This window comes from Trichechus manatus, unplaced genomic scaffold (assembly GCF_000243295.1).
Source record: "Trichechus manatus latirostris isolate Lorelei unplaced genomic scaffold, TriManLat1.0 scaffold00097, whole genome shotgun sequence".
Lineage (NCBI taxonomy): Eukaryota > Metazoa > Chordata > Mammalia > Sirenia > Trichechidae > Trichechus > Trichechus manatus.
In genome coordinates, this window is record NW_004444033.1 from 5,900,048 (window position 1) to 5,912,622 (window position 12,575).

General features: G+C 33.3%; 1 protein-coding gene across 7 annotated transcripts in view; it reads left to right on the forward strand.

Annotated features, from left to right (window-relative positions):
- Nucleotides 1-12,575, forward strand: part of MKLN1 (muskelin 1) — a 343,250-nt gene that overhangs the window by 285,883 nt on the left and 44,792 nt on the right. For all 7 annotated transcript variants that reach the window (XM_004382685.1, XM_023737113.1, XM_004382684.2 and 4 more), the window contains 2 exons: nt 7,476-7,688; nt 11,369-11,590. In XM_004382685.1, the coding sequence (XP_004382742.1) occupies nt 7,476-7,688; nt 11,369-11,590 (435 nt within the window). The remainder of the gene's footprint in view (nt 1-7,475; nt 7,689-11,368; nt 11,591-12,575) is intronic.

The window sequence follows — 12,575 nt, forward strand, 5'->3', positions numbered from 1 at the left end:
TTGTGGATTCTTTGGGGTTTTCTGTGTTTAAAATCATATCATCTGCAAATAGAGATACTTTGACTTCTTCCCTACTGATTTGGATGCCCTTTATTTCTTTTTGTAGCCTAACTGCTCTGGCTAGGACCTCCAGCGCAATATTGAATAAACGTGTTGATAGAGGGCATCCTTGTCTGTTTCCCATTCTCAAGGGGAATGCTTTCAGAGTATCTCCATTTAGGATGATGCTGGCTGTTGGCTTTGTATAAATTCCCTTATATTGAGGAATTTCCCTTTTGTTCCTATTTTATTGAGAGTTTTTGTCATGAATGGGTGTTGGACTTTGTCGAATGCCTTTTCTGCATCGATTGTTAAGATCATGTGGTTCTTGTCTTTTGTTTTATTTATGTGATGGATCACATTGATTGTTGTTCTAATGTTGAACTATCTCTGCATACCTGGTATAAATCCCACTTGGTCATGGTGAATTATTTTTTTGATATGTTACTGAATTCTATTGGCTAGAATTTTGTTGAGGATTTTTGCATCAATGTTTGAGGGATATCGGTCTGTATGTTTCTATTTTTGTGGTGTCTTTACCTGATTTTGGTATCAGGGTTATGCTGGCTTCATAGAATGATTTTGGGAGTATTCCATCCTTTTCTATGCTCTGAAATACCTTTAGTAGTAGCGGTGTTATCTCTTCTCTGAAAGTTTGGTAGAATTCTCCAGTGCAGCCATCCGGGCCAGGACTTTTTTTTGTTGGAAGTTTTTTAATAAACTTTTCAATCTCTTCTTTGGTTATGGGTTTATTTAGTTGTCTACCTCCGTTTGTGTTAATACAGGTAGGTAGTGAGTTTAGAAATTTGTGCATTTCCTCTAGGTTTTCAAATTTGTCAGAGTACAATTTTTCATAGTATTCTGTTATCATTCTTTTAATTTCAGTTGGGTCTGTTGTGATATCACCCATCTCATTTCTTATACGGGTTATCTGCTTCCTCTCCTGTTTTTCTTTGGTCAGTGTGGCCAATGGTTTATCAGTTTTGTTGATCTTTTCAAAGAACCAGCTTTTGGTCTTGTTAACTCTTTCAGTTGTTTTTCTGTTCTCTATTTCATTTAATTCTGCTCTGATTCTTATTATTTCCTTCCTTCTGGTGCCTGTGGGCTTCTTATGCTGCTCTCTTTCTACCTGTTCCAGTTGTAGGGTTAGTGTTTTGATTATGGCCCTTTCTTCTTTTGGATGTGTGCATTTATTGCTATAATCAGTATTCTTTTTTAAGGCAAACCATGTAAATTGAATATTTTATGCTCATATTCTGATGTCACTGTAAGCTCTGATTGTTAATGAAAATGAAATTACAGAAAGAGATATGTTTGAAAAAGCTGTATTGCAGTTTTTCATAAAGGGAAAGTAGGAAAGTGTTCATTACTTTTTTTTTAAATCATGCCTCTTGTTTTCTTAGGTATTTCTGACTTCATTCATAGTATCGTAGAGTAGAAAGGAGTTAGATATGGTTCCTTTTCTTGTTAGATTTTATTTATACTAGTGGTTCCCTTTGTGTTCTTAGGATCCCTCACACTTCTAAAAAAGGCCGTTTTGGGTCCTCTTATATGAGTTGTATCTATTGAAAATTATTGTATTAGAAATTATAACTGAGATTGTTAAGTATAAGAATATTAAGAATGTTTATCGATTAATTTTAAAATATCAATAGTAAACCTATTACATGTTAACAAATGACATTTTTATGAAAAATAACTATGTTTTAGAAATTTTGTGTGAGAAGAGTAGCATTGTTTTTCATTTTTCCACATCTCTTTAATGTTTAGTTTACTAGAAGACAGCTGGATTTTAATCTCTGCAGTTTAATCTCTTGCGATATGTTGTTTTAGGTGAAATGTATAAAGAAAATTCAACCTCATGTAGATATGTTTTCAGAAAGGGGAGTAGTATTTTAATAACCTTTTCATAGAATGGTATATATTCTTCATTGATCTGACAGTCTGAATTGGCAAGTGGTGGTTTCTTAAAGGTACATTATAAACTCTGAAACCAGTAAACTTTTTGTATTGTCTTAAATTAAAATCCATTGCTCTACTTACTCTTTGAGTGGGTCTTTTATTTATGTTGGTCACTTGGAAAATACTGGTTCCCTTAGTTGTACACATTTTCCAGATGTTGACGTATTTTATTATACAGTATCCAAAAACCACATTTGTTAATATCACCATCAATCCCATTAGAAAAGTCTTTTAACTATTGGGAAGATGTCACGATCAAGTGGCAGACACAAATTTTCCAAAATTCTAATTTTTGCCTAAAAATTTATATTTTATCCTTGCAACATATACTGTCAGTTGTTTTCCTTGAAAGTGGCATGCTTATTTTATTCATTTTTGAGAAAATGTCTGCCAGTATCCAAGTCTGAATAACCATAAGTTGATTGTCAGTTGCTATTTCAACGAAATATAGTATTCCATGAAAAAAACGACTAGGTCAGCTCACAACTCAATCACATAGGTGCTTTTCCTCAAGACAGCCATCATACTTCAAGTGTCATTGTTTTATAGTTCCCTAAATCTTTTTAATGTTTGGCTTAATAGAAGACAGCTGGGTTCATAATTGCTTCTGAATTCAGTCTGTTACTATATCAAAAGTCTTGTTGTTTCTGGAAAACTCCACTGTACACGCATGAGAGAATGAGAGTAAAAAAGACAAATTTTTACCTTAGTATTATTATGAGAATAGCTTTGACCTTGTCGACCCCTTGAAAGGGTCTTGAAGACCCCAGACTGCACTGAGAACTGCTGTTCTAGTCTAATTCACAGTCCTGTTCAGATATAGACAATTATCCTAATAATGTCCCAGTAATATTTTTATACATGTCCCACTGTCAACACACACTCTCATCCCTGACCCAGGATTTAGTCCATGATCATACATTGCATTTAGTTGTCATGGTTCGTTAGTCTCCTTTAGTCTGGAACAGTTCCTCAGCTTTCATGTCTTTTTTGAAGGCAGTTATTTTGTAGAATGTCCCTCAGTTGGATTTGTCTGTTATTTTCTCATGAATGGATATAGGTTATATCTTTTTAGCAGTAATATCATATGGATGACATTGAGTCCTCCTCAGTGTATCATTTCAGGAGATACATTATGTCAGTTTTTCTGATGTTGGCTTTGATAAGGTTTCTTTGGATTTCTTTATAAGTAATAAGTAATTTGTGGCAGGATACTTTGATGATAAAATTATCTTATTGCTCATCAAACTTTCATCCACTAGTTTTAGCATCTATAGATGAAACTGTTAAAACTTTTCCAAAGTGGTTGTACCATATTATCCTTCTGACAACAATGTATAAGAGTTCTGGTTGCAACACCTCTTCTCCAATATTTGGTATTGTCGGTCTTTTTAGTATTAGTGTTTTTTGGTCTATGTGGAGTAGTATCTTAATTGTGGTTTCAGTGTGCATTACTCTCATGTGCTTAATTGACCATTCATATATCTCCTTTTGTGAGGTTTCTGTTCAAGCCTTTTCCTTGTTTTAAAAAAAAAATAATAAGAGGTTTAGTTTCTTTTTAATTTTGAATTGTAGAAGTCTTTTTTCTTTTTTACATATTTAGGATACAAGTCCTTTATCATTTACTGTATTTTGTAAATATATTCTCCCAGTCTGTGGCTTGCTTACTTATTTTCTTAATGTTTTTTGATGAGCAGAAATTTTTAATTTTGATGTAGTCGAATTTATCAGTTTTTTTCTTTTTTATGGTTATTGCTTTATATATAATACATCCTTGCCTGCTTTACTTTGCGAAGATATTTTTGTGATTTCTCTACTGTATAGTTTTAGCTTTCATGTTTAGATCTGTGATCTATCTCGAGTTAATTTTTATGTATGGTGTGAAGTAGGAGTTGAGGTTCATTTCTTTCCATATGGATATCCAGTTGTTCCAGCAGCAATTAATGAAGACTTTCTTTCCCCTATTGAATTGCTTTGACATCTTTGTAAAAAATCCATTAATCATGTAAGTGTGTGGCTCTTTTGGCCTCTCTCTTCTTTTGATCTAGTCCTATACCAGTATCACACTTCTTTGATTACTGTAGCTTTATAGTATAAAGTCATGAGGTCAGGTAATACCACTTTGCTATTCTTTTTCAAAAGATTTAAATTATTCTATTTCAAAAGCTCCTCTGGGTCTTTTTCATTTTCATATAAATTTTAGAATCATACTGCCAATTTCTAAAATTGCTGGGATTACAATTGGGAATGTGATAAATCTATGAGTCACCATGGAGAGAATTGATGTCTTAATAATATTGGTTCTTCTACTCCATGAACATGGTTTAATCTCCATTTATATCAGTCATCTTCATTACTTCTCAGCACTCTTGGAGTTTTCAGGTTAGAGGCCTTGGATAATTTTATTAAGTTGATCCAGTGTATTTTGTTTTTTCATGCTGTTGTAAATAAAATTTAAAAAATTTTATTTTCTAATTGTTTGTTGTCGGTATAGAGAAGTACAGTTGGTTTTTGAATTTGTCTTTGTATCATGTGACTTTACTAAATCCACTTATTTCTAATAGTTTCTTTGTTCGTTTCTTAGGATGCCTTTAATAGTCATGTCAGATGTGAATAGAAACACAGTTACTTCTTTCCAAACTCTTTTTTCCTTTATAATTTTTTGTTATGTTATTTTTTATTGCCTTACTGCACTGGCTAGGACTTCCAAGTACAATGTTAAATAAAAGTGGTAAGAATAGTCATACTTGTCTTGTTTCAGAATTTATGAAGAACGCATTCAATATTTTACTGTCAAGTGGAATATTAAAGATTTTTGTACATCCTTTATCAGATTGGGGGAGTTTCTGTATATTCTTAGTGTACTGCAAGTTTTTATTATGAATATGTGTTGAATTTTACCAAATGTTTTTCTACATATATTGACATAATCATATGTTTTTTCTCCTTTATTCTGGTAATATGGCAAATTACCTTGATTGAATTTCAAATGTAAAATCCACTTTGTGTTCCTGAGATAAACTCCTTTGTTCATGAGATGTTATTCTTATTATACATTGCTGCATTGTGTTTGATAGTATTCAGTTAAAGATTAGTTTTGTGTCTATGTTCATGAAGGATGTTAGCCTGTAAATTATTTCTCCTCCTCCCTCTCCTTTGTAATATTCTTGTTACTTGGTGTCATTGTTATGTTGTCATCATAAAATGTTAGGAAGTTTTCCTTCCTCTGCTATTTTACGAATGATTTTGTGTAAGATTGGTATATTATTTCTTCCTTAAATGTTTAATAAAATTTACTGATGTAGATATCTTGGACTGGAATTTTCTTTGTGGAAAGTTTTAAATTATGAATTCAGTTTTTCAGTAGATACAATGACTTCACATTATCTCTTTCATCCCATGTCAATTTTGGTAAGTTCTCTTTTTTTTTCCAAGTAATATGTCCATTTTATCTACATTTTCAAATTTTTGTCTAGGTTTTTCATTCAAGTCCCTTATTTTCTTTTTTATTTCTAGAGAGTCTGTAATGATATTTCTGCTGCATTTCTAATATTGGTGGTTTGTGCTTTCTTTTCTATTTTTTAAAATTAGTCTTGCTAGTGGTTTATGATTTTATTAATCTTTCAAAGAACCAACTTCGTTCATTTTCTCTTTTCTGTCTTTTTTATCCCATGATTTCTAATTTTTACTTTCTCTTTTCTTCTTACTTAGTATATAAATTTGCTCACCATTTTAATAGTGCTTGTGCTAATTATCCAGAATCAAGAAATTCTGTTAATTCTATTAAAATTTCAAATTTCACACTGTACAAGATATGGCATAGATTTATTGTATGTTACTCCCTCTTTGTTTTTGAAATTGTTTATGGAGAAAATTCTTTGTTAAATAAAATATCCACCTTTTCTGTTGAAAATTTTCTTTGACAAAAATCTTTAAAAGCAAGTTTTAAAATAGTAGTTAATGTGAATACTAAAGTGCAGATTCAAATCAACTTAACATTTGAATTAATAACACTAATCATCTACTGTTTTTCCTGCCCAACGTCTTTATTCCTTCATTTAATCTAAATAATACTGCTAGATTACTCTTTTGTTTCATGACTTTCTTTAATTTTATTTTCTGCTTTCCATTGCCATCAAGTCAGCATAGCAACCCTATAGGACAGAGTAGAACTGCCCCATAGGGTTTCAAAGACTGTAATCTTTACGGAAGCAGACTGCCAGGTCATTCTCCCTTAGAGTGGCTGATGGGTTCAAACAGCCAGCCTTTTAGTTAGCAGCTGAGCACTTAACCACTGCACCACGAGGGCTTCTTTCATTCTGCTTTAGGAACCTGTAACAGTTCTTTATTACTTGTGAGATTGTGTCCAAGCTCCTTGATCAGGCATTCACCAAGCTTCCTATGTCCACCTTCTAGTTGTACTCTATAATTTCTGCAGCAAGAACTCTTCATGTTAGTCATGACCACACACAACAAGTGCATTTTTGCATTTTTTTCTCTTATATTCTGGAAAGACAGCCTGGACTAGTGGAAAGAACACAGTTTTGGGCACAGGTCACACTGGGGCTTAGATCCTCTACGCTTCCTAGTTCTGTGACTATGGGCAAATTGCTTAGACTTTGTGAAATGCTGATAATATTTCCTTACAGGATTGTTATAAGGGTTAAATGAAACATACACACGCACATTAATAATATAAACAGAACTTAATAGATGTCTAACAAATACTAGTTTCCTTTACCCCTTTCAACTAATCCATCCCTGCCCGACTGAAGTCCTTTTAATTTTTTCATGAACTCTTTTTTTGGCTATACAACAGTATATTTTACCTTTTATGCAATCCTGTGATGAAGTGATCACCACTAAATTTTTGTTGATAATATATGTTCTTTGTATTATTCTTTAGTTGTTTAATGTAGGTGTGTTATTTATTCAATCAATCAATCAGGAGAGTCAATGTTATATAAGGCCACTGGATGAAGAAATCAAAGACTTGGATTCTTATTTTGCTTCTATCACTAGCTAACTAGCCTTAAGGATGATACCTTTCTTTTCTGGGCCTAAATTTCCTCCTCTCTAAAAGGAGAAAATTAAACTAAAAATTTTACTAAGGTTCCTTCCAGTGATGAAATTCAAATATTCTTGGAGTGCCTGTTTCTGATAAAAATATAAACTCTTCTTTAAGTAGTTTAACATGTACTAGGGAATTGAGCTATATGTGTAAATGATTAAAATGCAATGCAATCTATAATAGAAGCCATATAAACAGGGAGCTATGGGCTACAAAGTAAGATTTGTGTTTTCTATTGCTTTGGCTTTATTTTAGAGATTTAGAGAGTGTCGGACGCTCTAGTTTTCTTGAGATGAGTTTCTGCGCAAATATTTGTAATGAAAGTCAACAAAAAAGGGCATTTGATCTTATTTTCTGTTATTCTTTAAATTTTTTTCCTTTTTGTTTTTCTTGCTCTCTACAGAACGGTCCTAGTGCCAGGTCATGCCATAAAATGTGCATTGACATTCAACGAAGGCAGATCTACACATTGGGACGTTATTTGGATTCCTCTGTGAGGAATAGCAAATCTCTGAAAAGTGACTTCTATCGTTATGACATTGACACGAACACATGGATGTTACTAAGTGAGGACACTGCTGCCGATGGAGGACCGAAATTGGTGTTTGATCATCAGGTTTGGTGCACAGATAAATATGTGGTGGAAATAATCAGTGCTCAGCAACTCTTGGTCTCAGGGTTTATTTCAGATGTTATGCTGAGTTGTATGTTACTAGTGTCTACTGTAAATAACTTATGGCAGATTTTAGAGTGAAATATATTTTGTTTATAACCACAAACATTATAAACTGGGTAGATATTTGACATATACTAAATTAAACATAAACTCAGCACAAATAGAAGTCATATAATGAGTTATAGACGAGAAGACTACACATAGCAATATTGTGAACCATTTTAATATTAATGTGCATATAGCTGTCATCATCATCCCCATCAGTGTCATTATCATTGTCATCAGTCTTTGCATACTTATTCCAGATCAATTCAGTATAGCTCAGTATCTGAACCAAAATAGCAACCACTTTAAATTCTACAGGCAATTTTACTTGTATAATTCAACCCATGTTTTTTTGGATTGATGGGAGGAAGGCTTAAAAATATCTGTAACACTGTATTGATGAACATAGTATTAGCTAGTATTTGGGAAATGGGGTGGTACTAGAATTATAACAGCATCTGGCTTAGCCCTAAAATCTTATGTAACAGTTAAAAATCTAAGTCTTTGTTTACTGTGTGTTTACAGATTTTTGTTAACTCTTTGCTTTAGAACTATCCTACTGACATAGTAATAAGTAATTGTTATAGGAGAATAGTAAGGAAAAAGAGGAATTGGTTATATACCTATCAACTAAGTAGTAGATGAGAAATCAAAAGCATTAGTGTCAAAAGTAATCCTCATATTTAATTTGGAACTTCTGCTGGCTCTATATGACTGAGCTCTGCAAAGCTCTGCGCATCCCTGCTGACATCCTCATTGTTGTCCATGTGGAAAATAAGAACTCCAACAAAAGTTAGTCTGGCTTCTGATCTTTTAAAAATAGAGCATCAGCAGATAACAAATAGAAAAGAACAACATCATTAGGGAAATACTTTAATTTTTGCTCCCAAGTGTTTACAAATTTCTTTTTCAAAGGATGTTAATGTCTGTGTTTTTACAGGTTGAAAAAAGGAATAGCTTAGGGGTAGTCTGACTGAAGCACATAAAGAATTCTTGTGTGTGGCCTGTTCCTTGGAAGCTACATTCTATTAAATAATTTTCAACTGATTAGATGGTGTAGCAGAATGCTACTCTAGGACTCAAGAAACCAGAATTTCAGTCCTAATTCAGTCAATAACTAGCTCTGTGACCTTAAGCAAATAATGTGATCTGTGTAAGCCTCCATTTTCTATTCTATTTCATGCAAATTAAGGTATAAATACATTAGAACTTACTCAGAATCGCTTGTGCTGTTCATGACACTGTAGGAGTCAACACTTAATATTCAAATTTGAGAAGAACATGAGAAAGCTAGAGGCATGAAGACATATTTATGTTCCTCTGCCATTTAGAATTTAACATTTAAAAAATAAAATTCAAAGACTTCTGAATCTCTTAAAAACATAGTGGCAGCTTAGTTTTGAAGTCGTCTACTTTGTTGCTTTGTGTGGTTTTCAGGAACAATGAGAACCAAACAAAAAGAAAAGGAAACACAAGCCACCTATTCAGCAAAACCAGGAGCCAAATAAAACCCACAGCTCCCAGTTCCTTGTAAGTTTAGCCAAAAACAACTGAAATGCCCAGAACCTGTGAAGAAGCCTACAGCAGTGCACTGACGGATAACTGGGAATGAAGAGGGAGCCAAGCATTGGTACATCACAGTACAAAATGTGACGAGCAGAGCAGAGATTGAGCCCAGAGCACTCAGTGAAATAATGTATGGAAGTGCTCAGAAAGCCCAGAGGTAGTAGATGTCAGAAAGTACCATCTTCTAAAGGTGAGGGAAACACCATGACAACCAGGGACAGTGGCTCCTTTTGAAATGGCCAGTGAAGGAGCTGGGAGATCTCAAGGCCTGAGATAGAAGCCCTCCTAAACCAGATGAAATTCATACAGTTAGAGAAGGCATAGCTTAACAATAGCACCATATTTTGGGGAAAAAAAAAAAATCAGTTCAGTAGCAACAGAGGATGGAATCCTTAAGCGAATAACATCTCTCTTCTGTAGGAACCCTCTGTTAAAGTTAGCTAGTCCAGGGAAATTAACTTACTTAAATATGAAAACCAGAAACTCATAAACACTAAAACTTTAGAGAAGTACTCTTTTAAAAAAAAAAAAAAAAAAAACAGTAAAACTTCCTTTCAGGCAACAGCAGATGAAAATTATATCCCAATATGCTAACATGAATTAAAAGACCTGATGAAGCTTGAAGCTCTGAGGAAAGACTGCAAAGTGTAAATTCAAGAATGCAGATGAGGCAGACCAATAATAGCAGATGAAACTGGATCTCGTAAAACTCAGGAAGGAAATGGAGAAAATACTTATCACTATTTTCAGAAATGAAGACTGATCTACAAGGAGTATAAGGAAGAATAGGTAAGGGTCATATAGGATAGAAATAAGAACAAATAAACAAATAGATAAAAAATGATTAGCCAGAACATTATAGCTATGGAAGACAAGCAAAGAAATCCAACATACACATAATTGGAGTCCTTGAAGAAGAAAACTAAACAATGGAACAGAACAAATATTTATATATAAAATTTAAGAAAACTTCCTTGAAGAGAGTTAGAAAAATTATGTTACAAATTTGCTAGTGAAATAAAAATCTCAGTAAATTGATTTAAAGGCAGAATGGACACACTCACCTGTAAATTAGTTAATTAGTGAACTGAAAATTATGAGAAAAAATTTAAGAAACATGGAGGAAAACATTCTGAAGTTCCAACATCTAGCTAATAGAGGTTCTAGAAAGAGTGGAGGCAAGAAAAAACAGAAAATTCCTAGAACTGGGGAAAGACACAAGTTTTCACATTGAAAGGAATTACCAAGTACAGGTCAGGATAAATGAAAAAAAAAAAAAAAAACTCCTTACCTAGACCTTTGGTTAATGAAATTTCAAAACCAAGGATTAAGAGACAATCCTAGAAGTTGCCAGAGAGAGAAGACTGGTTATTGTTGTAGGTAAGCAAGAATCAGATTGGCATAAGGCATTCTGGGGAGTAGGCAGGAGTATTGTGTTAAAAGGAGGCAAAGTTCATCACACCGTAGAAGTCAGTCTAAGAATTGCCTTTTTTTGTTTATTTTACTATTTTGTAACAACATAATTTGTAGAGTTTTGTAAAACAAATGCAGAGAAGTGAATTTAGGTACATCATTCTTATGCACATATCTGCTTTCTTACTAAGTGGTAACAAGAACAATAGGATGCTTGCCTAGAAACACTATAAGAAGGGATATGCTCAGCATTCACCCATAGAGTATGATCAGTATTCACTCGTAGATGTAAATGAACACCTCATGTATCATTGGTTGATTCTGGTAAAAATTATTTAGTTTCATGAACTTATAAAGCTCTTCAACTCAACATGTTTTACTCTAACTGGGAAAAATGGAAACCTGAAAAGGTATTTAGAAATCCATCCTGAGTCACTGCCATGTTTTGTAGTATGTGCATGTGATAATCAGGGTTGGTATTTAGTGTCATTAAGTTCAGTTTTTTCAATAATTTAAAACTGGACACATTGGCTTCACTTTCGTACGCATAACAGGAATGAACTGAAACTATCCAATCTCTTGCCTTGCTCTAATAGATGTGTATGGATTCAGAAAAACATATGATCTACACCTTTGGTGGTAGAATTTTGACATGTAATGGCAGCGTAGATGACAGCAGAGCCAGTGAACCCCAGTTCAGTGGATTGTTTGCTTTCAACTGTCAATGTCAAACCTGGAAACTTCTTCGAGAAGACTCCTGTAATGCTGGGCCTGAGGACATCCAGTCTCGAATAGGACACTGCATGCTATTCCACTCAGTAAGAGTATTTTGTACATTGTATTATGTTATTTTGTAAAGTATATCTCAATAGGAAAAGAAGTGATAAAATCTGATTTTTTAGGAAAGATCAGAACTTTTCATTAGAAATAAATGATCAGTGAAGCTGTGGTAGAGAAGAAAATTTTTCCTGTAACGGGGAACTGTTTGCTAGTTATGAGACTCTTCCCATCGACCTAGTAATTCCTAAATCGTTATCACCTGAAAAATTGTCTAAACACTCTTGTTACTAACGTCTCCACTGCTTACCTAGGTATTGTAGCTCTTTTCCTTTCTTGTGCCTTTCCACTTCTTGACTTCTCTCAGTAATTGGAAGAACCATTAGGTGTGAAGAATTAAGAATTGACTTTATAGAATTAAAATTAAAATTTATCACCAAAAGCAACTTAGAGACTTTTTTTTTAACCTTTTCAAATGTTTTAATGAGAAACGTGTGCATCTTTCTGTGAACAATAGCTTTAAAAAAATTACAGAATATTTTAAACATACACCACAAAAGAAAGAAGAGAATAAGTTTCTGTGTACCCATTTGTCTGTTTCAACAGTTGTCAGTATTCTGCTGTTCATTTTTCATGTATCTACCTCACTTTTACTTCATTTCATTTTTTGTTATTTCTTTGACTTTTAAATTTATTCTTAAATTTTATTATGCTGAAGTACTTTAAAGCAGATCCCAGACATTGTATCATCACCTTTGTAAATACTACAGTATATGAGTCTTAACAGATAAGGACTTTTTAAAAACAAAGTTGCAATATCATTATAATACTCAACCCCCAAAAAGTAGTTTTTAAATAGCATTTGATACTCAGTCTGCATTCATGTTTTTCTGATTTACTGAAAAATACCATTGTATAGCCTGATTCCAAAACAAGGTGTATCTAATGCATTTGGTCATTATGTCTCTTGATTAGTCTTTTAATCCCGGACAGTACTCCCTCCTCATTTTCCCCCTTCACATACCA